We start from the raw sequence: 27,348 nt of genomic DNA on the forward strand, positions 1-27,348 counted from the left end.
ATAATGACTGGCTTTAACATTAATAGGCTAGGAAGATGATGGGAATGATATAAAAAACAGCAGCAAACAAAAAGTTGCCCCAAACCCTGAATACCTGTTGAACCTGCAAACCCAGAAAAACAGAACCTTTATTGCAAAAAGTTATGAAAATACTTAATCCATGATCATGCAAAATTTAACTCTAATTAATAATAAACATAATAATTAATATTAAACATAAGTAATATCATCAATTATATCAGAATCACCTTATTTTGATTTCAATATCATCACTACATTTTTATGTTTGCTTAAAATTTTAAAATTACTAGGGGAAAAAATAGCACACTTCTGCCTTGCATGCAGCTTCAAAATACAAAAATAGCAACAGAATTTTATTTGAACTTCTATAATGCATATCTAAAAAAGAATATTTTCCAGAAGATTGAAATGAGGTCCTTACAGAAGGAAAATATTTGACAGATATACTAAAGAACAGATTAAGTAAGAAAAACTTCAGCTTGCTTAAGATGTTCTAAAACACTGAGGATGTATTGTCAGTGGTTATGTTTTCAGTTCCCAAATATGCATGTATTTCACAAATTACAATGAAAATATTTTTAATTAAAACAAGCCAACAAAAAGTTAAATACAACAGCTGCTTCTCAGCAGTAGCTTTTTTGCAGGATTTCAGTGCAGAGAGATAAATCTACCCAATTGATCTAGAAGCTTATTAAAAGAAGAGTAAAACAAATCAAGCAAAATTCCTGAAATGCTGAATTTTGAAAAAGAGGTGCTCTCATTTAACCTCAGTCTTCACCTGAAAACTAACAGTGCTCTTTCAAACTGACCAGAACCCAGAAAAAACTACTCACAAACTTTAAACATATTTTGGGATTCTTCAGTAATGAAATCTCTAGAAACAACAAAAAGCATTGTGGTAAACCTCAAAATGATAACTACCATGTGATCAAAAACCATAAAACAATAACTACCATATGAGCTGACCAACAATCTGATATACAGAATCAGATTAGCAAAAAGAATCTGAAAACTGCAGTGACATTTACTGCCAAAGGTACTGCCATTTATCCTGTAAACTGTTCCAGAATGACTATTAGCAATAGACTGGCAAAAAGACAGCAAACACTCTAGATCAAATATTTGAGACACAAGCATTAACAAAGAAGTGCTGGACCATAGAGGTGCCCATACACCGATGCAAATCAGAGTGACACCTTAGCTACTATCCTGTATAGTATTAAGGTGTACAGCATTCATAAAGCAATTGGAGCCTTACAGTAAAGCTGCCAGAGAAATGCAGAACACAGATTTGATAAAAACTGAGAACAGGTATTGTTTGCAAGTTTCATTTCAGTTTTTGCAGTTTTTTATTCCTAAAACAATTATTTAGGATCATAAATTCAATACTTTGAATAAATTACTTCTAACACAAATTTTTAAATAGAAGCACACAGATAATATTAAAAAAATTATAGACTGGAAAATAAAATCTAAAACAAATTGACCCCTAAGTAGTACTACGGAAAACATAAGAATTGCCTAGATTACGATATAAAATCCCAGATAGCAGTACCTGCTTACACCTACACCAAGAAGATTTTAAGTCAAACAAATGTCTTATCCTTTGGGGGAAAATTCAAGAAAATTAATTCAGCTGAAAAATCAAATGAGGTAAGTGAAACCAAAGCACTCAGTGGGCACTCTTATTCAGAAATAAGTGGTTTAAAGCCCATTTTTAATTAAAGAGTTACTTTAAAAAAAAAATGAAGATTTCTAGCTCTGAATAATAGCAATGTTTAATTCAGAAGAATTCAGGTGGGCCTTTATTCCATTCACATAAAGCATTAGCCTAAATCTGATTAAGCTCCTTTTCATTCTGATAAAAATACAACCACCCTGAGGTTTATTATTGAAACAATATAAACAATAATGTGGATCAATTTTCCTGTATCTGAAGTAATGAAAAAATAAGAGATTGAAATCACGTTTATTTTAGGTTTGTTACATAATGAAATAGAAATGTATAGCTACAGCCATCCTCAGATATTAGAGAGGTGAAAGAAATATTCCACAATATGTTGTTACAAGCTGCCTTTTAAATTAAAAATTATTACAGGTTTATTTAGAATTCTTATTAGTGAAACTAATTTTTTTAACTTTAATTAGAATGTGCTTGTTCTTTTGGTTTCATAAAAGAGGTTGAATGATAAATCTAATAGAAGTCTTAAATTCTTCAACTTTTAGGATCCTCCATCTTCCAGTTTAGGACCTATCACTGTTTTTCTCTTTCCTTGCTGTTATCCTCACAGCCTTGCACCTACACACTCTGATAGTGTTGTTATGGTGGGGCTCTCATGGGAAACAACTGCCACCAGCATAAGAAACACCCCCTTCTTCCCCACCTTTCCTACCCTTTTCATTCTAGCCCTTATGTTAGGGAACCCCCAAACATGCATACACAGACCTTAATAAGCAACTGGCCATGCAGCCCCTGCCCTCATGAACAGATGCTCCAATCACCACTAAAGGCACCAAAAGCAGGGACAACCAATAAGGGGTTTGAGCAGGTCCTTATGAAGACAATATAGTTACACTGGGAAAATAACTATTGGGGAACCAACCACCGTAATTCAGAGGATGCTTGTCTGGAAACCCTGGCAGTTTTACCTCCCAGCTAGCCACCAGGGAGAGTTTTCTCTTTCCTCTCCTCTCCCTCTTCTTTTGATTTTATTCTTCCCCAAAAGCAACGTTCACCATTAGAGTCAGTGTATGCCATCAGCTACAGACCCTACTAGTAAATCTTCACGCATGTAAATTTTTTCCAATATCCTTTGTGCAATACTATCCAACTGGTGGATCATGATACGAAAAAACTACTTAAAAGTGTCTCCACAAAATGATAACATAAGGAAGAAAACAGGATATAATCCCAAAATGTCTTGTGTCACAGCTAGACAAAGAAGGCATCTTCAAATTGAATAGGAATCTAATTAGCTACTGAACAGACAGTATTTGCACTTAGGAGTTCAAACTCAACTTAAGAGGTGAGTATTTGGAAGTTTTGTTGCAAAGGATATTTCTTCATGGGTTTTGTGCAGCCCAGAAATGTACGAGCTCAAAAAGTCCATTATTGCAAAAGTATCTTGAAGATACAGAAAACGCAAATGAGGAGGTAGAATACTTTTGAGAACTTGAGACTGTTCTAAGCATGCTTTCCAACTAACCTCACAACAGACTACATTTTGGTCATTTGCTTTGTGTAAGTAGTATCAATGCTTTGTTAGCCACTCAGTACAAGATGTTTCAAAACAAAACAACCTAACACAAACACAAAAAACCTTCTAGTACTTACCTGAAGAGTGTCAAAACAGAGGTGACTCCAAACAGATTTACGCTTTCATCATCATATAATAGTTCTGCTTTGTTCTGGGTAGGAGGGCTGACAGCTTCTTCATCCAGAAGAACTTGTAAGACCTTTACATTATCTCTGCCACAATACACAGTGCCATGATTTATGGAATGCAATTTTGGCTGAAAATAGATAAAATTAAAAGGAACATACAACAGAAAAGGTCAACAAGCCAGACCAATAGCTCACCTCCAAAAGCAACCCATATCAACACAAAGTGTGAGAATCCCCTCCTTCCCTTTCGCAGTAAGCATTTATGAGGAACCTGCCCATGGGAAAGTTTCTTCCTCAACCCAAGCAATTAGTAGAGTTTAGTTCACTGCCATCTGGAGGTATACACTGATGAGCAAGCCACACAGATAAATATACAAATCTGTGATGAAACTGTGCAGCAGAAATTAACATATTATTTTCTCACAACAAATATGAGTGCTATGGGGTACACAAACACATTCTGGTGAAGTCCAACTCCTCTGACTAACAATCTGTTAAAGCAGTTGGTTAAAACCGAGATTTCCATCAAGATTTGACAACAGAGGTACTTGGCACAATCTCCTGTTGTTTGGAACAGGATGAATTCCTCACAATTTTCCACAAGAATAAAGAATTCCTTAAAGAAAATAATAATCCACATCTGGAAGTGCTCAATGCTACAGTCAGCAGTACAGATGTAGAACTCCATAGCCACTATGGGACTGCAAGAATTGCAAGTTTGCTATATTTTTCTTTAAAAGTACTAGGAGTTCCACAGAGAAATTTAGTGCTTAATACACAGTAGTAGATCTTAAAAACTATAGGCTTTCCTATTTACCAATACACAGAAACATTGAATAGCCTGACTTTGTTCAGAATGACAGGACAAGCAATGAACTACATTTATCTAATCAGTTAACTCCTTTTAAACACAGTCTTGAAAAGATCAAATTCTATTTCTCTCTCTATTTGATTACATCAATTAGTGTATGTAGCTTTCAAGAAACCATAGCAACACATGTCAGTCAGTTACTATAAGTTATAATCAATAGCTAGAAATAGCAATTACAGAAATGGTTGTTACTTGGCTTTATAGAATTGGCCTATTTCAGTACCATTTAATTTCCTCAAAAATTATTCTGAACCTCTTCAGTCATTACATCACCACATCATAGATTTTTATAAAATGTCATATGTGTCACGGTAAATTTGTCTTAATGAGAAAAGTACAAATTTGGCATCATCTTGACTGGTTATACACAAAGGAAAAAAAATAACCCTTAGAATATAACATAACCTCCTAACTGCCAAAAGATGACCTTCAGAAATCTCATATACTACAACAACAGTGACTTGGTGTACTAATCATAGACTAAAATCCTGTTGTCCAAGGCACAATAAGAACTTTAGGCAAGACAACAATCCTTGCCATAAAAATCTTATTAGTAAGCTTAAAATCATGATTTGAATTGGTTTTTCAAGAAAACTGTTGATCAGTCTTTCAAGGGTAGTGACCATTAGCTGCTCCAGACTCTTCTGGCTGGTTCCAGAAACACCAGCCAGATTCCATTTACAGTAGTAATTTTCTCAGGAAGAAATTAATCATAATTCCTATTAGTCACTCAAGCAGGCTTCAACACAAAGTAGTGCTTCCTGCTGCATAAAGTAATAACTTTTCCTGGAGCTCCAGATTCTTATAAAACAGGTATTTGGAGGAAAACTGAGCAATGATGGAAGAAAACTGTCACGGCCAGGAGAAAAGCAAATATTTTTCTAACAAAGTAACTCCTTTCAGGTACATTTTATGAGGAAGTAGCCTTCCCAGGAGCTAGTGGAGGCATCATTTTCAGCTCTATAGTTAAGATCAGAATTTAAATTTGCACTCAAAGAAGTGATTCAATCTCTTACATATGAAAAAAACATAACATCCTATCAGAAACAGAGCTTATTCTGAATATAGAACAATTTTTCTGAAAAATTATAGCATCAGGGTTTGGGAGTTTCTTTATAAAGTAAAAAACAAAACACAATTAAAAAAAAACAAAAAGCAAAACAAACAAGCTATATGTGAAACTCAGCACATAGCATTAATCTTTGCTGTCCTGAGATCTTAATGGAATAATACAGATGCTCTAATTTTTTATACAGCTCAAGTTCATTTGGAAAAATTATGAGGTTTTTTTGTACTGTTTGTTTTGGTTTTTAATTAGTAATGGTAACCTACCACTCTATATGCTTAGCAAAATGTTCTTCCACACCAAGCTCCACTAAAATAAGCAATTTTATATCAGTCCCTTTCCCACTGCTGAACTCTGTGAATCACATATTTAAGAATTATCATTAAAATATACATTCATCACACAATCTTCACAAACTTAATTTAGATCAACAAGAGAATTCCCCACACCAAAATCAAAATAGCATGTTCACAACACCAACAAAGGCAGACAATTTACAGACACTCCACCCCTCGTCCCTTCACCACAATTACAAACCCCCAAATTCCCCACACTTATTCCACTCTCTAGTGATGTTCAGTCCATATTTTGCTCCTTACCTGTCCCAATTACTGTCCTTAGCTCTAATTCGTCAGGCCCCACATCAGGTACCACAAAGGACTGTGGTGGGTTGACCTTGGCTAGCCACCAGGTGCCCACCAAGCTGCTCTATCACTTCCCCTCCTCAACAGGGCAGGGAGAGAAAATATGATGAAAAGCTCATGGGGTCAAGATGAGGACAGGGAGCTCACTTACCAATTACCATCATCAGACTTAAGGAAATTAATGTAATTCATTCCCAACTAATCAGAATAGGACCCCTCCCTTCTTCCCAAACTCAGTTTCACTCCCAACTCTTCTACCTCTTTCCACCAAGTGGCACAGGGGGATGGGGAATGAGGGTTGCAGTCAGTTCCTAACACTTCAACTCTGCTGCTCCTTCTACCTCAACTTCTTCTGCTCCTGTGTGGGGTGCTTCCCATGGGATACAGTCATTCATGAGCTTCTCCATTGCAGCTCCTTCCCACAGACTGTAGTTCTTCAACAACTGCTCCAGCATGGGTCCCCCATGAGGTCACAGGTCATGCCAGAAAATCTTCTGCGTGGGCTCCTCTCCATGGGCTACAGTTTCTGCCAGGAACCTGCTCCGGTGTGGGCTCTCCACAGCGTCACAGCTTCCTTCAGGGCACATCCACCTGCTCCAGCATGGGATCCTCCACAGGCATGGTGGATATCTGCTCCACTGTGGATCTCTGTGGGCTGCAGAGGGACAACCTGCCTCACCATGGTCTTCCCCACAGGCTGCAGGGGAATCTCTGCTCCGGTACCTGGAGCATCTCCTCCCCCTCCTTCTTCACAGAGCTTGCAGTCTGCAGGGTTGTTTCTCTCACATATTCTCACTCCTCTCTCCCAAATGCTGTTGCACAGCATTTTTTACCCTTTCTTAAATGTTATCACAGAGGCACTATGACCATCGCTGATTGTCTCAGCTTTGGCCAGCAGTGGATCCATCTTGAAGCGAGCTGGAACTGGCCCTGTCCAACATGCGACCAGCTTCTGGACTTTTCACAGAAGCCACTCCTGCAGCCCTCCCCACTACCAAAACCTTGCCATGTAAACCCAATACGGCACTAGATTTGTCAAGCCAAGTGGCACATCAGTCACATCCAGACCACAGTCATCTCTGATGGCCCTCAGTTACATCCATACTGTGGTGACTATGGATGTACCACAGTGAAAAGGATTAGCTTAAAGGACAACATCCTCTCCTACATACTCAAGTTTCCTCACTGAGAAGAACTAAAGTAGAATCTGCCCATCCACAACTAGATGGGATGTTCCAGCAATCAATTAACTTAAACTCAAGAATTGGCAAAAATTTCAACATAGAACCACAGACTCACAGTAATATAATTAAGTTCATAAGCTGGCCTCAGGTTCCCATTTTGAGAAAAATACTCATCCCATTGAAAGCACTGTGAAGTTAAGTATTTAACCACGTTTCCTAACAACATCAGGATACAACCACCTTTGTTATCTACTGCCTCAACAAGGATACTGGTAAACATTTCTACAGAGTCATTAGACTATGAACTTGACCTATGGAGAATAACAAGAAACACAAACCATTTTGGAAAAGCAATTTTTTGGTTAATTCTCTGAAAAATGAAGTTTTACTAAAATAGTTTTACCTGGCTTATAATGATTTAAATATTTTTTTAAAAAATTTATTAGTAATACAAGTAGCTAAATAAAGACAGAACTGATAATAGTGATCAATTTTTCAGATGGGGAAGAGAAAGAAATAGAAGGATATAAAAGGGAAGCAGAGAAATACAGTGATGAAAGGTTCAGGGAAAATAGAAAAATGAGGATGAAATACATACTCCAACTGCTCAGTGGAAACACATTTAAACCAGTCTAAACAGCCAATAGGGTCTGGCTGGTTTAACCTCTCAGAAAATAAAAAGCATATTTGAAGCCTGATTAAAATTTGTTTAAAATCTTATGTCACCATAGGGTAATTCCAGTGATTTCACAAAACAAAGCATTCTAACAATGTACACACATTGGAAGTGTCTATAAGTTTTAAAGAGTTTCCTAGACAAAAACACATGACATTAGATATTTTATATATCAACAAATAAAATAATTAAAGCTGGTTAATGTTTTCATCACTATAAAGATCATAATAAAACCTGAGTAGATTCAAAGTACAGAAACCACAAATAGAAAGCCTGTACTCTGCTCTCCACACCTGACTTAAAGAACTTTAAATATCCTGATTCCTTCCATTAAAATAAAATAATTAATAGTTTCCTTAGTGTGTTGAAATACTGAAAGAACAAAACTTACAAGTTGATTGTTTGGGGTTTTATGTTTATTCTCCTTCCACTCCCCATTTCACCATGTTTTGGACTTCCTTCATGTTTAACCTTACTTTGAATGCCTTACCCTTTGAAACACTTGATGCTAAGCTAATTAAAACCTGTGTATTTTAATCAAAATTACTGATACATGTTCTTAAATCTTAATTACACTTTCAGGAGGGTTTTTTTGTTTGGAAATTTGTTATAGCTCTACTGCCTTGAAATTAGTGGTAAACCTGACAGTTACAAGTATCTACATCAATAACTGCATGAACAAATTAAGTTTGGAGAGTATTTTATTTACAATTTTGAGGTGAGAAGTTTAGTTTAAGTAAATCAGCTTTTTGAAATCCACACTGTAATCCTGAAGCATAAGTCTTTCAACAACTTTTAAACCACAGTGTAGAGGAAACGACACTGCTCTGTACTGTTAGGAAAAGATAATACTCTATATAAAGCCTTTTAAAAAATAAAAAAGAAACAAAACAGGCAAAAGACATTTGCTTTCTTGTAAAGCTAAATAGTAAAAAGAAGAAAAGAAGTCCCATTACCCGTGCTGGACTGACTCCAGTAGTGCTGGCAGTCAAGACTTCATGTTGTGAATCGATAATATTTTTAATCTTCAAATCCAAATCTTGTACAACTTCCTCTACTGCCTGACAGAAAGGATCCCCATTGCTTCGGCCTTTTATCAAATGCATCTTCACTGTTGACAGAATTCGCCCCCCTGCGATTCTGAAAATAGGCACAGGGTCATCTCCACATTAATCTTGGCAGCACTTGTATACCTATTAGCGTTGAACATAGCCAGTCTTCACAGTTAATCAAAACTCTTCAGAGAACAGCTTTGATCTTTTAAATCAAACAGCAGTGTAGAAGTATTGTCCAACATAATAGTTTGCTAAAAAAAAAAAAATATTATAAGGAAAGGTAATGAATTCAGCATTTAGTAATACTCTGAGTTGCAACACAAAACTAACTTCTCCATAAAAGTTCAAAGAGAAGTACTGTCTTTAAACCAATAGTTACTGTTTTGCTCATAAGCTGCTAATTGTAAACAAAATGTTTCACTAGAACATGCATTCCAATTTAACAGGCTATTAGATTTTTTTGAGTCTTTTGTGCTTCATGAAAGTGCTTCAAAATATCAATCTGCTTTCAATTTTATTTAAATAGATACTAAGTAGACTAGATGAACATCTCTGTTTGCCATAAAGGCATACACTATTAATCTCTTTTTTCATCAACTAGAAAAAATGCCTACAGAAAAGAACTTAGTAGCTTAATTATGAAATGTCCATGCAGTTTGACATTAAAGATATAAATAATTGAATCTGATTGATATAGGGGCTTTATTTCAACTCTTCTTATAGAAGGATAAGGCAGCATTTGTGAGTGCACCTAAACTATGTTTAGATTGTTAATTTTATTTGTGGTCCTGTACCTTGAACCATCCACATTGCATGTATGATAGACTACTGTTGGGATCACTTTTGCATTAGAACTACCAGGTCTCTCCCCAGTGAAACTCTTGACTGATTAGCAGGTACAGTTGTACAGATGATGCTCCAAGAGGCAGTATTGAGAGAACTGCACCATGTCTTGCTCCCTCAGACTTGCAAGATCCACATATTCTATGAAAATGGAAACAGAACAGGCTGCCAAGTAGACTGCATTATCCGAGTACGTAAAGAAAAAAAATAATCAATTTTTGAAGAATCACAAGAAAACTCATAGATCTTGTGTCCAAAAAATAGCTACAGGGACTGAGGCTCTTGTGACAGTGCACCTTCATTTACCCAGACCTGGTGAATGAGGGGAAGCAGTTATAATTCCAAGAATTCCACTGGCCATTTATAAGTGAATACTTCCACTCAAGGGTTGAAAGTGCAGCCCTGAACAACACTGTTCAAAATTAATAAAATAAAATAACTTAAAGTTTATAAAGATAGTAAGCATAGTCCTATCACAAGAATGCAAAATCCAAGTGTTAGGAGTGAATTGCTCATTTTGCAAGTGTCATGGTGTGGTGGCTATGGCAAAAGCCATATGGAAGTATGAAGGTAGGAATTGCTAGTCATGAAGCACTACTGTGACCTATGACTATGAACCAGGTTAAGTGAATTAGCTAGGGGATTGCAGATCTTATCTCAGAGATGATCAAAAGCTATATTGAGACAACAAATGTGTCTGGACTACTTTAATGAAGATTTAGTGAAAGACAGAATAAACCCTTTGGGTTAAAAGCTTAATAATTTTGGCCAGTACCTATATAAAACATTAAGCGAAAGACTGTATGTTTTACCATTGCTTGAGTTTGGGCAAATAAAAAAAGCATTATAAGAACCACTCAGCTCCTACATCATATTGCATCTTTTCCCAAAAGCTTTTTGGAGTTGCAGGCTGCTTGGAAGCTTTATCATTAATTCTCCAGTCTTCTCAGAACATGGACCCATCATCCAGACCAACAAAGTGGATTATAATCAAGATTCCCCTCACCTCACCAAGCAATCATTTATCTTCTGTTTAACATCACATATACATAAGGACTTCATTATTTCCCCATGACATTTTGTCTTCAATTTCATTCTCTTTCTGCGTATTTTCCTCAATCTTTTTCAGAGTGTGGTAGTCTATATTTTATTTTTAGCTCTAATTTTTAGGGTTTTTTCCCCCCCCTCCCCTTTTACTTTTTCACATAGTTATTTTCACCTTTGAATACCAGCTGATAACGCATGTAAGAATAAAGGAAGAAATGAAATCATAACAAGAGGCACAAAGGATCCATTCTTAAAAAAACCTGATTCCCAGGAAAAATAGGTAGAACTCTGTGTTCAGAAAATACCCTGAACTGAAATTAAAAATTGAGACAGCACTCAGGAGAAGTATCATAAACATTTTCTCTGTTCGTACAAGGCATGTATTTATTGCCAGTATTGGAGACAAGATCCTGTGCTTGGGGACACTTCTTTTGGAGTTGTACAATCACATTTCATATCCTTAAAGTAACATAGATTCTCTGCGGTAACAGTAGTGACTCAAAAAATTAAATGAAAACAAGCAAAAAACACCTCAGCCTTCCAGTCACCATGTTCTTGACAAAAAACTTCCAGTGAAGCCAGATATGCTTGCAATGCTAAGTTCAATCATGAGACTGATTTCGTCTGACATTTTTTTTAAAGTTTTATAAAGCCAAAGTATAATGTCAGACAAAAGCAGCAAAAGCAACAGCAATTGTGTTCATTCTGAATTTCTGCTCCAATAATTTTTCCTTTGCAGTCAATCTGCTTCATGATCTATTGCAATCATCCATCTTTCCAATTAACCTACAGTTTCTTTTTCCAGACTTTAAGAAACACTAGCCACTTTCCCGCAACATCTAACAATTGGATAGGATGGCCAACTCTAAAAAAGGGTAGCCTGTTAAATCCTGCCTTTAACAGGAGTATTACTGAAGTTTAACTTTTCTTTTTTCCTAAGAGTTAGGTTTATAATCTAAATCAAAGCAAAAATGCAGCATGTTGAGTGTAATCTAACATCAGTCTATCTAGCTCAGACACCAATAGTTTTGATTTAACTATACCATGGACTGTACAAAACAACTCCATATTTATTCACACACCCTGAACTCTTGAGCTGCTATTGGCACATATATTAGAATTTTTAGATACATCTATGATTCTGCAAATCACAGCTCTGCCAAAAACCCAAAGCAATGGCAAAAGTTTTTTATTACTCCAGGTGACACAGCCAAGAGTGAGATGATGACTAATTTTTCAACTTCCTCCATGCTCCTGCCTACCTACCCTAAAAGGATATCTTGCAAATTGAAAGAAAGGTATATTTTGTACATGTTAAATTCTGAAGATACATTTTAGAGTTCTAGTTAGGAGAACCTCCATCAAATGAAACTCCATGTGTCTACATTCGTATAAAATATAAAATGAGTGTGCAGAGCTAGGTAAGAATAGGAATTGAGCCAGAGAAAAACTAGTTTATTTATATTGTTTCCTGTTAAAATACATGGAGGGAACTAGGCCAGACACCTTACTGTTTTGACTTATTCTGGCTGAACAAGACTCCTCTAAATAACTTTGAAAACCTGAAGTTAACTTGAAAGTTTTTTTTGGCTTTTTTCCAGGTCAAACCCAAATATTTCCACACAATTCTCAGCTTTAAACTTTTACAGATTAAAGATTATTCAATTCACATTAGATTTGCAGGCTTGGTTTAACAGAAAAACTTGTGCTTTGCAGAAATTTAGGCACAATGTATGCACTTAGCCAAAAGAAAAGTCACCATGTGAAGTGTCTCTGCACATAGGTTAAGAACTATCCAGATCTTAGAAAGGAGAGTAAAAAAAAAAAAAAGAGAGAGAGAGAGAGATGAAAAGATGCTGGTGTACCTCTGCTCCAAAAACCACAATTCAGTCTAACCACAAGAGAATGAAAAGTTCAAGGGGAAAAAAAGGAAGAAAAAAAACCATCCAGTCCAAGTTTTCAAGAGGTAAGAAGAGAGCACTGCTGAAGAAAAGTTGCCTCAAAGATTCATATAGGAACTGTAGCCAAGTCTCCTGATGCTTCTTGCCAAACTGCTTTATATCCCTCAGCCCCTAACTGACAGTTTCCAAAATAATACCCTCGAATGAGAAAAGCATTGTACTAAATGAGTAGTATTGGTTCCATAAATACTGTGTTGAACCTAGAACTCCAAGACAAACCAGCAGGTGAAAGGATTGACTGAAGTTGTCTTTGAAAGTCAGGTTCAGTCCTTTCTGTCTACAGGTATCTTAAGCTTACCTACATCATTATAATTTTCACACATTTTACACACATATACATGTATGTATGCTGGAAGAAAAAGTATTATTATACATATAGCACTGGGCATCAGTTAATTAAAATAATCATGCCCTTAATTTAAATGTTATGCTCTGTATGTGACTCAATTACCTTGTAGCTTTTCACTGAGAAAAAAAAAAACTGTGATAAAAGCATTTTCTATGTTTATTTTTTTGCCTCTATTACCCAATGCCAACTAAGGATATTTGCTATTAGAAGTAAAGTTCATTTAATCTCTTTTTCTCCCCATATTCCTTCTTCTTTTCCAAGAAAGAGTTCCAGTCCCCCATCAGATATACGCAGTACTAACTGGAGCAAAGAAAAGGAAAAGTTTATTCATACTTCAACCAGAATTTATATAAACAGGCCAAGACATAAAATGCTGATCTAACGTGTGTGGATTAGTACTGAAACAGTGTGCCATAGCTTATGCCATTTTACACTAGAATATAACAAGTTATGTTGTGAAGTTTGTTTTATTAGTCTTGAATATACTTATAAAATGTTGAATCTACCTTATTTGTGCTATTTCATGAATATTTCAAAGCTTACTACAGAAAGCCCTAACTGACAATGTTTAGCAGTTTCAAAAAGTACAGTCAAGTCAGTCTCAATAGGAGAGGCATCCTTTTAATCTCTGTAGATGCCATCTAGAGCACAAATGGAGATGGCTAGGGCTCTGTCTATGTTTGTAGAGTCCTTTCTGTGGTAAAAAAAGTAGCATCCTTTTCCCTGATAAGACAATTCACTAGATCAAAAACAATTTAAGAAACAACCATCTTGAAAATGAAACTATACATTAATTCAACAATAAATGTAATAGTTCCATTTAAAGCAATCAAGTTACCTGAGCAATTTCAGATGCACTATTAGGACATCATTGTTAGTGAGGTTTAAAAAGATTAACTAAAAGCATGAAGATAAAAGGAAAACGTGGTAAAAATGCAACTTGGGTTTTTGGGGGGTTGGTTGGTTGTGTTTTGGTTGGGTTTGGTGGTTTTGGGGGGGGCGGTGTTTTTTGGGGGGGGTTGTTTTGTTTGGGGTTTTTTTGTCTGTTTTTTGTTTGTTTGGTTTTGGTTTTGTGTTTGGGTTTTTGTTGGTTTTTTTTGTTTGTTTGTTTTTTACAAAATAGACACCCTCTGCCAGATTGCTCTGATATTACTCTTCTATGGGTTTATATTACATAACAAATCAGTTGAACTTAAATGAACTTAAAATATCTGGCATTGTACTAGAAAAAAAAATATGCCTATGAATGGAATAAGGTTGAAAACTGTTATCCACTTTGCAGTTCCTAACAGCTAGAAGGGTAGCAAAGTTTGTTTTGAATATGGAATTACATGGGCAAAGTTATCAGTCTTCAGATAATTATTACAGCAGCAAAAGATAAGAATTTTAGTTCTTCTTAATTCTGAAAGAGGAGCAAGAAACCTAATTGAATTCAAGAATGAACTTGATACACTAAACAAAGCAATGCCATTTGTCTAAGGCAATAGAGAACTGGAGAGAGCTTGTCCCTTTCCAGTCAGCATGCCTGCTAACAACCTTTCTCTGATGTTTCATTCAGATTGTAGGCTGCTGGCATGAAATATTCCATGATAAAGTGCTTCAGTCTCACATCCATGGTCTTTTAAATCATACTGAAGGAGGACTCTTATTAAATCCAGTTAGCAGTAAATATCTGTCAGTTACCACTATGACAGATGTAAAATAGCAAATTTTTTTTAAAAGCTAATAAATAATATCTTCTGTTCAGAGTCATGTGCAACAATATTTCTTTGTTCAAAAAGTATGAACTGAAAGAAATCTCAACTAGAAAACCCACTTCTAACTTTATCTATGATAGAAATCACCAAAGAAAATCCATCAGAGTAACTATAAATGCTAAAAACCCCAACCCTTTAGAAACAACCACCTTCCACTGTCTGGCAGGGAATGTTCAGACACAAAAGCCTGGATCCAACAGTACAGTGGTGATCTTCTACTGAGTGGAGTCAAAGTCCAAATGTGACCATCAGAATATCTGTCCATTATTCCATAGTAAGTCCATAGCAGAAGAGACCTAGAACCAAGCACCCCTTCCCTTCTTTGACGGCCTGCACTATTCTTCATTTGCTTCAGCAGCTGGAGAGGGTCCAACAAGCACTACTATCTTCCATTACACAGTCTCAATTTACATTCTTATTTCCTAGCCACAAAAGCCAGGACTGCTGGTCAGGTGGTGAGAAGAAAGCATGTGGTCACATGATTAAAGACTATGTTAAAGCATGCATCTCAGGTGGGTGAACTAAGACTTCACTGGCAGCCTCTAAGTGTTTAGTTTTGCTGTTAACTTTTTTTTTTTACATTAACAAGTTCCCAAACATTTTAGATCAACTGACAGAAGGAATGGCTTACCATCTTCAGCATGAACCAGCACTAAAAGAGGACTAGACAGTTCAGGTGGGATTCACCTTACCTGCCTTACAGCTAGAGAAAAACATATATCTAGATGAAAGATAAAGTGAATCACATGCTAAAAATGCCTTATTTGCATCAGTGCTTCTAAAGGGAGTTTAAAAAAAATAGTACAATGTAAAACTCTACTTGTTAACGAGGCACTGTATAAAACCTATCTTCTGTCACTGGTTGCTTCTACTAAAAATATTCTCAGATCTTGTGCCTGCATGAACCCTTTTGGCCTTACATCATCTGTGCCCCAGTCCTATCTATTTCTATCTCATTTTCCTTATCAAACCGTCTTTTCTTATGTTGAGGTAATTAATTTATAAGAAACTAATTGCATGCCTTGTCTATTTTGTTCCTACTGAGATTATCACATAAACAAGCTCCTCTACTTACCTAAAATCTAAACAACATCCACAAGAGCTCTTGTTACAGAACTGGGGCCTTAGTGTGCAAAGTTAATATGATGCAGAAGCACTTTTATTTATTTTCTGGAAATACATCTTTGTGGAAAAGACTAAAGTAGCATACAGAAGAAAAAAAAAAAAGAGTTGAGGATATGGACAATATTCAAAACCTGATAAAAAGCAGAACAGACTCCTGAAGCCTATTCCAAGAACAGAAAATAATATATCAAAATTCTATTATACTAAGGTCAACATTTTTATTCATTCATTTCAACTTCTCCAACAGAGGTAAAAAATACATCACAAACATATAACTATCTAACTTATGTAGTGGGAACAAATGTCTTAAAACAGATTACAAACACCTAGAGATCATGGGATGGGAGGGGATCACAGCCTTTTTCTTTGTTATGGATTTAGAGAGCCGATTTGGAGCTTGATAAGAACTGAACAGTTATGCAATTTTTTAATTTAAAACTATATGAAGAGAGTAGCAATCTAAGTCTATTCTCAAACACAAAGAAGCAGGATGTCAACTAGAGCTTCATCTACCTGAGTAGAAGAGCAGGACAAAATTTATCTAAGAAACCATACAAAATACAAATGCTTTTAACAGAGCAGTAACTGTGCCTTTAAAGTAAACCAAATATTTTTTCTAATTATGTTATATGCATAAATTTTTTAAAAAATCAGTAGTTCATGTTAATTTAGATATCGAAATTTCAACAATAAAATTGTATCAGTGAACTTATCTAGATTTTAAATGTATCTGTAAAAGAAAAAGTAATTGTATCAAAACACTCATAGTACTAAAAAATTCCACCTCAAACAGACGAATGCATTATTAGTCTAATTTTTTAAATGACACAGAACTAAATATTAGGTGAAGACCCTACCTTGGACCCTTCGGAGTTTGCATTTTATTAGACCCACAGTAAAAGCACAGCAAAAGAGAATCCTGTTGCTAAGTATTTTTCCATGTTGCTGCTGCCACTTTTGCTGTATTGCCAAAAATTTCTATCTTTTAGCTTGGTGGAAGAAACCACACTGACTCTTCTTCAGAAAGTGCCACCATCTAAAAGATCTGGTACCTTCCCAAGAACTTACTGGGAAAAAAAAAAATAAAAAAATTGGTGTTCTGTGAGTGTCTGCTCTCACCAAGATTAATTTTGGATAGTCATACCAAGCAACGCTCCTCAAGTCCAGTGACAAAGCTAATATAAAAGTAAACAACTGCTCTTGTCAGAGTAAGATTCTTGATGACCAGCCATGCGTGTTCCATGCTACGGTTCCATTGTTCCACCATAACATATCCAACTTAATAGTTCCCTCTAGACATAATCACTTTCCTGCAATTTACTGAAAGTTACTAGGATTGGAATTATGGGCAGGGAGCTGCCAGACTGCTTCTCAAATCTGGATTAGAGAGAGACCATGGAAACAGATGAACTAGTAGTTTGATATCTGTATGATGGCGTAAGGGTAAGATTTTTCAATCCAGCACTGATATCAAAGTGCCACAGAAACACAGCCTCTGTGTCTTCTTTTTAATTAAGGGACTATACTTGAATTTCAATATCTAGGACATAATGTTCCGTGTATTCTCCAGCACCAGCCTAAATTAGGGAGTTAAGGAATGGGAAAGTAAATTACCAAATCACAATTTAATTAAATACAGTATTGTACAGTTGGGACACTTAAGATACCACATTTGAACTGTGATGTCTCAAGTCAGAGTTACCCTCAAAAGATCAGCTTTTTCAACTAAAGTTTTCTATTTTCTTGCAAATCCAATTTAACCACAATTAAGTTTATTTTAAAAAATTTTTAATTCTAAATATATTTTAAAACATTCTCAACATTAAATTTCAATGAAGACAATCAGATTAAAGTATATCAGTATTTCCATTATAAAGTTAAATGTATATGTAAAGCAGATAATTTACTTCAAAATTCTGTTAAAGTACTGTAGTCTTTGAAGTGGCAAGCATTTTCAGGGAAAATTTTTTAAGAGTCTGGTTTAAACATAATTTTTTTTTCTTATTAAATAATTATTTTCTTACATAAGTCTTTCTGATATTTTTCTATTTCTTCAAAATGCAAGAGCATCCTTAATTAAGTCACAAGCACAATGTTTGTTAACATGGTAGAATGGTAATATAGGCTTAATTTGGGTCATTCTATATAATCAGTAACTTTCACTGTAAATATTTAAACACCAAAATATTCTTCATTTCAACGATGCTATTAGTTTAGAAACTAAGGTTAGAGTGTCTAAGTTCTCAGTATTTTACCGAGAAACAGCAGATTGCAAATACTCTAAAACAGTGTAAATAGATTTATCCAATAAAACACAATAAAACCAGTTAGAAGGAATAAGCTCCTCATGGTTACAGAGCTACAACTTCATTGGAATAACCAAGACATGGTGGGACAGCCTGACAGCTGGAGTGCTGCAAAGGATGAATACAACAAGCTCTTCAGGAAAGACAAGGTTGGGGATTGCCCTCTGTATGCAGGAGCAGCTCAGAGGTATGGAGGAGCTCTTCTACTGGACAGACAAGAGGCTCATTGAGAGCTTGTGAATCAGGTTCAGAGTTTGCTATAGTCAACCCAATACATGTGAGGAAACAGGCAAAGTATTCTTAAAGCAAGTCTCAGCAGGCTCTGTATCAGACCCTGGTTCTTACAGGGCACTGCCCCAACATCTGCTGGAAGAGCATCACAACAGGATGCAAGCAGTCAAGATATCTAGAGGGTGTCAGGGATACTGGATGAGTGACACACAGGGTTACACACAGCTGGGTCTGCTATTCACTAACCAAGAAGAATTAATCAGGGATGTGGAGGAAAAAAAAAAAAAGAATCAGTGGCAGCCTTGGCTGTAGCAATCATGCAGTACTGGAGTTCAAGATCCTAGGGGAGAAAGGAAAGCAAGTAGTATAGACCATGACTTTACGAGAGCAGATTTCAGCTTATTAAGTGAACTGGTACATGGAATCCCATGTGAGAGAATTCTAAAAGGCAAAGGAGCTCAGGAAAGCTGACACTTTATTAATGACAGCATATTACAAGCACAAGAACAGTCCATCACAATATTCAGAAAAACATGTAGAAATATCAGTAGACCAGCTTGGCTAAACAGTGAACTGATGACAGAGCTTCAATGCAAAAAGGCTTTACACGGGATGATGAAGAAGGAACAGGTTACGAACAAATAATCTAGAAACAGGGGAGGTCCCTGACAAATGGAGAAACACAAGTGTTTGCAAAAAAGACCAGAAGGGCAGTTTGGGGAACACAGGCTCAGCTGCCTCACTTTGTTACCTGAGAAAACAATGTAAAATGTCCTCTGAGAAAACATTTATGGGCATGCAAAGGATTAGGTGCAGGCTGATAATGGTAAGCATAGATTTATCAAGTGTAAATTATGCCTGACCAATCTGCTTGCTTCCTATAGTAGACTAGCTCTGCAGACCAGGGGAGAATGGTGGATGCCACTTACCTTGATTTTTAGCAAAGCTTTCAACACTGTCAGAAAATACTCTCAACATGCAAGTTTGGATGTTACAGTCTGGATGGACAGACAACTAGATGTGTTAAAAACTGGTTGGATGATCCAGCTTAGAAGGTAGTAAACATGTACTGTATCTGGAGGCCAGTAACAAATGGAGTACCATAGGGGACTATCCTGAAACCTGTTTTTTTCTTTTAAATGTCTGGTGGTGACTCACTGATAAAAATACATGCTCATCAAGTTTGCAGATGACACCAAATTGAATGGAATGGTCAATATGCTTGAGGGCAGAGCTGCCATGCAGAGATACCTAAATAGATGGGAGTAATGGGCTGACAGGAACCATATGAAATTCAACATGCAAAGTCTTGGAAAAGGATAACCCCTTTCAATGATACAGGCTAGGGAGCAGCTCTATGTAAAAGGACCTGGGAGTCTTGATGCGTGTTCAGCAAGCTAACCATGAGCCAGGAGCGTGCCTTGGCAGCAAAGGCAGCCAACAGTATCCTTGGCTGCATCAACAGTAGCATAGCCAGTAGTCTGAGGAATGTGATTATCCCTCTCTAATCAGCACTAGTTGGACCAAATTTAGAATACTGTGTCCAGTTTTGGGCCCCCCAGTCCACGAAAAACATTGATAAACTGGAGCAAGTTCAGCAGAGGGCTGCCAAGCTGGTCAGGGAGACATGCCCTGTGAGAAGCAGCTAAGGGAACAGCAAGCTTCAGGGGGATCTAACAGCTTTCCAATACCTACAAGAAGTTAACCAAGAAGATGGAGCCAGGCTCCTCATGTTGGCAGTCAGTGGAAGAAAAAGAGACAACAGGCATAAATTGAAACAAGAGAGGTCCCAACTCGACATAAGGAAAAAAACTTTTCACCATAAGGACACTCAAGCAGTGGAACTGGTTGCCAAGAGAGACTGAAAACCTCCAGGAATGGAGACTGCACAAAGCTTGACTGGATAAAGCCCTGATTAACCTAGGCTGACCCCATAATTGACCCTGCTTTGAGCAGGATGTTGGACCAAAAACTTCCTGATGCTCCTTCCAGCCTGAATCGTTCTATGATCCTACGTTTAAGGAGTCTATAGACAATGTTTTGCTCATGCTTGCACAACCCTCCAGCAACTTTAGAACACAAAACTCCAGGGCTGTGTGAATGCTATCCAATTAACTCAAACATTCAGCACAAGACCAGATAAAGTCTCATGTGCTCTCTCTCTCCCAAAATACTACTGCATGTCCAGATGCAATCACAGCTTCACAAAGACAACACATAAGAAATAGCATTTTCCCTATCAAGGGAAAGCTCAATGCACTAATCCACGTGCATGATCAAGTCAAGCTGTATAACTTCTACAACTGACTGCAGAAGACTGCTCATGGACCTGAAATGAAGACCCACTCCAAAGCATCACATTCACTCAAATGTGTTGAATGAAACAATACAGCTAACTTTAAACGGCTACTAAAGTGAGCTGTGCAATAGTGGCACCTAGTGGTCAGTGCTTACAGCGAAGTCAGGGCCCAATTCAAGACAAAAATTTACTGCCCATCTACCAACTTTGCTACTCTACAAAATCAGTTGAGGCTTTTGAAGTGTATATATATATGTATATACACACACACGCATCTCTATATGAACCAACAAGTGCAGCAACCAATAAGACAAATGCCCTTCCATCATTCAGTTTTAAGTCATGCACATTAGTTGCTGGCTGGGGTTAAACCACGACACACATTTTATGAACTTGAAAAAAAGTCATTCCAGAAATAGAATAAGTTCTTTCCAGATGCAAGAAGCATTATTGTTTGGCCTAAAAGAGAAACATGTTCAGAATGATGGATTAGTACTGCACCTTTTCATTTAAACTACAGAAAAGAGTTTCCAGATCCTCAGGTGTATAATAATCATCCACTTCACTGACAAATACAATATTGATATGTTTCTTGTCAAGAAACAGGCACAAAAAGTAGAACATGCAAGCTCTCTATTTACTGCATAAACACTGTCCAAGAATCAGTAAATAGCTTTAGTGTTACAAGTTTTACAGCATCCCCAAACTTTAAGGAATGTTCATGCTACTGACTCTTGACAGATTAGTGATTTCTTCTAATCTTAGGCATCTGGAGAACAAGGAGAGGCAAAATTGAACCATTTCAAAATTCCAGAGATTTGTAAGAATGTTGGTTCTGCTCAGTGAATACACCTTGAAACTACCTAAGTTCATTATATCTTTCCATTTCTCCTGCTATCAGGTCTGCTTGCACTTCGTGCCATATTTGAATCAAATCATCATAGTTTCATTAAATTTCCACTCTGACAGTTTTCCCTTCCCTTATTTATCTACTATTCACTTTCTTAGCCTAATGACTTGGGGATGAGAAACACATTTTTGTTATTCTCCATAGGTTGGCAGGTGCTTGGTTGTACCATATGTCCTGTTATGTTCAAAATATTCTTAAGCACACTTCATCACTGTCCAACATCTTCAATTTGGTTTCTAGGTTTCCAAAGCAAAGGAACTTAACTCAGGCAGATGAAGAAAGCCTCTTTTCAATGTGTTCCACAATGTACCAAGCATTTATTTGGCTACTTTGTATTTTATGCAAGTTCAAGTTTCATAAGATGTCCACTGTAACAAGATGAAACTGAAATAACAGACTTCTAATCATTAAGTAAATAACCAAAAATACTGCATTTTTCTTGTGGCATAGCAAATACCAAGACCTGTTTTTTGCAACTTGGCTGATCTCTGCATCAGAGAAACAGCAATACTACAGATAGGTTGTCGTTCACTCAGATTTCCCAGCAGGCTTCTAGAGACTAAACAATGGGATCTTTTGCTGCATTGTTGCTTTTCTCCCTCTGCTCTTTAGAATGCAGTAGTAAAAGAACTAGAGAAATTTCTGGTGTACAACTGCATATTCTGGAATTCATAACTGTCACATCACAGGCAGGGCATACAGACAGTCCTTGCTCATATGGCTTACCGAACACTTCAGAGAAATACTTTTTTGTTCACCAATGTTGTGACTTTTACAGTTTCTAAGCTATATACCAGTCCTATAATATTTGAGAACTTCAGCATACTAATGAAGATTCTTTCAAAGACAGCCAACTGATTGGTATATTTCTATAAGCACTGAGCTACTATATAGATACATACATAGAAATAGCAGTATTTTACATCGTGAGGTTATAAAGCCTATATAGAATACAAGAGATACTAGAAACACCACAGTACAACTACCTTCCATTCTTGGTCAGTGATACAACCAACAACACCTACATGTATACATGCAAACTAATGAACACACCAGAATCTGATGTTAATGGGATATATATCCCAGAATAAATGGGACAGCAGGTACAGCAGAGGAAGCAATAGAATATATAGCTGAACGCTGAAAAGAATTTCCAAAGTCTAGAGAATTCTCCAAATTAGAAACTGATAATTCCCAGCAACTATTCCACTCTGATTTTTCTCACATGCCTTAAACAGAAGGGTAATTAACAAGACATAGCATTTTATGTTACACTTTGCTGAACTGTATATACCTGAAAAAGTGGTCTTTCCACCCTGAAAAGTAAGTTCATGCACATAAGTGTCTTTCCATTTCTCATTTTTATCAATGTACAGTGCCAGATGATTTAAATAAATCAAAACGCATACATTAGATGTTGAATCAAAAGTTTTCTTTAATCACCAGCACAGACAGCATGTCTCTGGCATCCAGGATGTTGAAATGAAAAAACAAACAAACACAATTTAAAAGTAAAACAAAAACTGCAAAACAACTTCAGAAATACCTCCCACTTCCAGCCTCAATGCAATCTGAACAGTAATTTAAATAATGCTTATGGTTTGCTTATAACATTTTGTTTTCAGCTGTGCAGATTAGACTCAATTCAGTCTAAAAAAAGATTCTTTAGTATGAAGGACAGAATTATTACAGCTGATTTACTAAATTTTTGTATAGAAAAATTACTGATTATAAATGAAAAAAATACTAACTTCTATAATGCTTAAGAAAATTGCTCTTCTCTCTGTACTAATGCCAGCACTTACCAATTCAAATTCCTCTGTTACACGTACCCTTCTCTAATTAACATCACATTTATAAGCCTGCCCAAAAGACTAACTTCAGGTCTTGAAAAACATTCAAAATCAATGACTTCACCAGAGCCTTCCTAAGAAATAATTCTTATGCTTCACTTATGAGGTTAAAAAGAAGAGAAAAGAAAGGCTAAATAACTGATGTCACCATTTATCAGCAGCAATAAAGACTCCTTTATATAAAGGTATATAAAATAAAATGACAAAAAGAAAGTAATTAATGAGCAAGAAGTAAAGCACATATTAGTTTAGGTACTTACCAGACCCACAAGATTGAAATCTTTGGAAGTTCATTTACAACTAGGGAACTAACCAAACAGCCATACATCCATTGATTTCATAAAAATGTAATAACAAAGAGTAACCTTAAAAATCTATAAGCTTGCCCCAATTGTTTTTCAAATTTTTATATTTCCTAATAAGGTTTAAGTTGTAAACATTTACTCTGAATTGTTAAATAAGTAAATGATTAGATTTTTCTTTCATTCCCTCTCCTCGAGACACATGCACAAGAAAGAAAAAAAAAGAGGTGCTCAACAAGACAAAAATATAACAGAAATTCTATTACCTTGGATTTAAGATTTCACCAACAATTTCTTGCAGCTTGTCAATAAAATTAACAAAGTTTGAAAGCCCCTTTACATGGGCTTTTAAAGGATCAAATAATGAAGATGCACAGCCTCTTCCTCCAAGTTCTATGGTTCGGATAAAAGATGTTGCCATCTATTAGAAGAAATATTCAGAAATATGAAACTTTAGACATACACAAAATATACGTATGTTGAAGTGAGCCTCTCCTACAGATTTGCAAACTGTATAACAGCTGGTTGATAGCAGAAAGAATTTAACTGATATCAATAGAATACCTCTTAAGCTTTGTTCATCTCACCATAAATATTTGCAAGATCAATACTTAAATAGTGCAGCAGTATTAAAAAAACACAACCCACAAGTCAAAGCAAAAGTGACCCAGCTAATTTATATTTTCATTGGCCTTTTGACAGCTTAGAAAAAACTTTATTAACACAGGGTATAGAATTTTTTTGTTGTTGCTGCTGTTTAAATGCTTGTGCTGACCTCACAGAAACTACTGTTATATTCAGACATCTGTCTATGACCCAAGAACAGTTTTAACATAAGCATGTAAAAGTTTACTTCAGTAGTATATTTATTTTCAGAGGCGCAAATAAAAATAACGTATACTCAAACCTTCTGAATAATTGTGACAGTTAAGGCTTCTGTCATACAGACCATACCATACAGGTACCCAATTCTGAAAGTTTCTATATATTTTTATATGTTATAAAGACGCTGAAAACAAGAGATGTCCCAAAAGCAGTACGCCCTAGAGGACAACTCCTCAAACTTTAAGGCAACAGTCAGAATAAAAAGTTTAGCAGTTCTCTAGAAAGGTGAAAGTAAAGTTGAGAATCCAACACGCTTGACACAGATGCAGTAATATTAATTCTACATATAAATTTTAATTTCAGACTATACAGCTAAATCATAAAGCTCTTAGGACTGGAAAGAGTACAACTGGAATTACTCTAGCAAAGAAAGTAAACCTGCCAGTACTCCTGCCTTTGTGCTAAAGATTTCCTGTGGATCAAGTACAGTTCATAGGACCTTGCTTTCCCAATGGAAAATATTCTGGCTTTGCAAGATTTCTACAAGACACAGATGCCAGAAAAGAAGATTTCTTTACATGGTAGAGAAGTTTCCCCTCTGGCAACTGTGAGGAAGAGGTAATAAATCCATTCCAAGCACATACTTTTTTTATACAATGTTAACAGAGCATTAGGAGCTAAAATAATTAATCCTGGAACTGAGATTTCACAAATTTTCCATATTTATTCAACCATAAAAATCTGAGAATGCAGCTGCTTCAGTGATTGTTACATACCCATACTGTTTTTCCTTGGTCTGCTGTTGTCTGCACTGAGGCCACCATGCATGCAAAATTTGATTATTTTGAATATAAAGGACTACAGTGGTTCTTTGGAGAAAGGATTCTTACTCATCTTATTCCAACTATTTTTGAGATGGCTCTGTGCTGACTATAACTACTGTAAGTATAAATACACCTCACATACCAAACTAGATTCTTTAGCAGCAAGCCTATGAGCATTGCACATTGATGCCGTAACTTTTTATATTCCTACACAAGTGCATTGAGAGAGTATACCACTGTCTCGAGGTTTTTCTTTTAGCTCTGTGCCTTTGAGAATAAAATGAGCAGGAATGTCCCATACCAATCACATCTTAAAGAGTATTTCAAGACCAATCAAGCTGCAAATAACTGGAAAGCATTACCCTCCCCAAATTCCTAGTCAAAGCTGAAAATACAATACCGCCCTTTCGATTTTTGGCCTCTGTTCTAGTGTACATGTCAAAGGCAGGGTTTTATCACCAGGTTGCTCTAAAAAAAGTAATTTATACACAGAAATACTTTAGGTTCCAAATGTCTCAAGTTTAACAAATGCACAGAAAAACACTGATTTACTATTTAACCAAAATACATACTTACAGCGTTTTAAAACTGGAGCTCATTGTAATACATTGTTAGTGGCTTAGTTTTGTTAATATTAATACTGCTTTGTGATTTTTTTTTAACCCACACTCATTGCTGCATTGGGCTTCTGTGGCAAGGTTTTGGTAGCTGGGGGCTACAGAAGTGGCTTCTGTGAGAAGCTGCTGGAAGCTTCCCCCATGTCCAACAGAGCCAATACCAGCCAGCTCTAAGACGGACCTGCTGCTGGCCAAGGTCGAGCCCATCAGCGATAGTGGTTAGTACCTCTGTGATAACATATTTAAGAAGGAAAAAAAAGTTGCAGGGCACACAGAAACAGCAGCTGGAGAGAGGACAGAGAACATGTAAAAGAAACAACCCTGCAGACACCCAGGTCAGTGAAGAAGGAGGGGGAGGAGGTGCTCCAGGAGCCGGAGCAGAGATTCCCCTGCAGCCCATGGGGAAGACCATGGTGAGGCAGGCTGTCCGCCTGCAGCCCAGGGAGGTCCACGGTGGAGCAGATATCCACCTGCAGCCCGGGGAGGACCCCATGCCGGAGCAGGGGGATGCCTGAAGGAGGCTGTGACCCCATGGGAAGCCTGCGCTGGAGCAGGCTCCTGGCAGGACCTGTGGCCCCGTGGTGAGAGGAGCCCACGCTGGAGCAGGTTTTCTGGCAGGACTTGTGACCCTGCGAGGGACCCACACTGGAACAGTCTGTGCCTGAAGGACTGCACCCCATGGAAGGGACCCATGCTGGAGCAGCTCATGAACTGTAGCCAGCAGGAAGGACTCACGTTGGAGAAGTTCATGGACGACTGTCTCGCATGGGAGGGACCCCATGCTGGAGCAGGGGAAGAGTGTGAGGAGTCCCGCCCCTGAGGAGGATGAAGCCACAGACACATGTGATGAACTGACCCCAACTCCCATTTCTGTTCCCCTGTGCTGCTGCCAGGGAGCAGGTAGAGAAAATCAGGAGCAAAGTTGAGCCCAGGAAGAAGGGAGGGGTGGGAGGAAGGTGTTTTAAGATTTGGTTTTACTTCTTATTACCCTACTCTGACTTGATTGGTAATAAGTTAAATTAATTTTTCTCAAGTCAAGTCTGTTTTGCCCATGACAGTAATTGGTGAGTGATCTCTCCCTGTCCTTATCTCAACCCATGAGCTTTTTGTTATATTTTCTCTCCCCTGTCCAGTTGAGGAGGGGGACTGATAGAGCGGCTTTGGGGGGCACCTGGGTTAACCCACCACAATTGCTTT

General features: G+C 36.9%; 1 protein-coding gene across 1 annotated transcript in view; it reads right to left on the reverse strand.

Moving 5' to 3' along the window:
• Positions 1–27,348, reverse strand: part of PARPBP (PARP1 binding protein) — a 46,956-nt gene that overhangs the window by 12,809 nt on the left and 6,799 nt on the right. The window contains exons 6-8 of the mRNA XM_075050778.1: positions 24,152–24,306; positions 8,804–8,987; positions 3,356–3,534 (exon numbers count right to left, since the gene is read on the reverse strand). Coding sequence (XP_074906879.1) covers positions 3,356–3,534; positions 8,804–8,987; positions 24,152–24,306 — 518 coding nt within the window. The remainder of the gene's footprint in view (positions 1–3,355; positions 3,535–8,803; positions 8,988–24,151; positions 24,307–27,348) is intronic.

Source organism: Buteo buteo, chromosome 19 (genome assembly GCF_964188355.1).
Source record: "Buteo buteo chromosome 19, bButBut1.hap1.1, whole genome shotgun sequence".
In the NCBI taxonomy this organism is placed as follows: domain Eukaryota; kingdom Metazoa; phylum Chordata; class Aves; order Accipitriformes; family Accipitridae; genus Buteo; species Buteo buteo.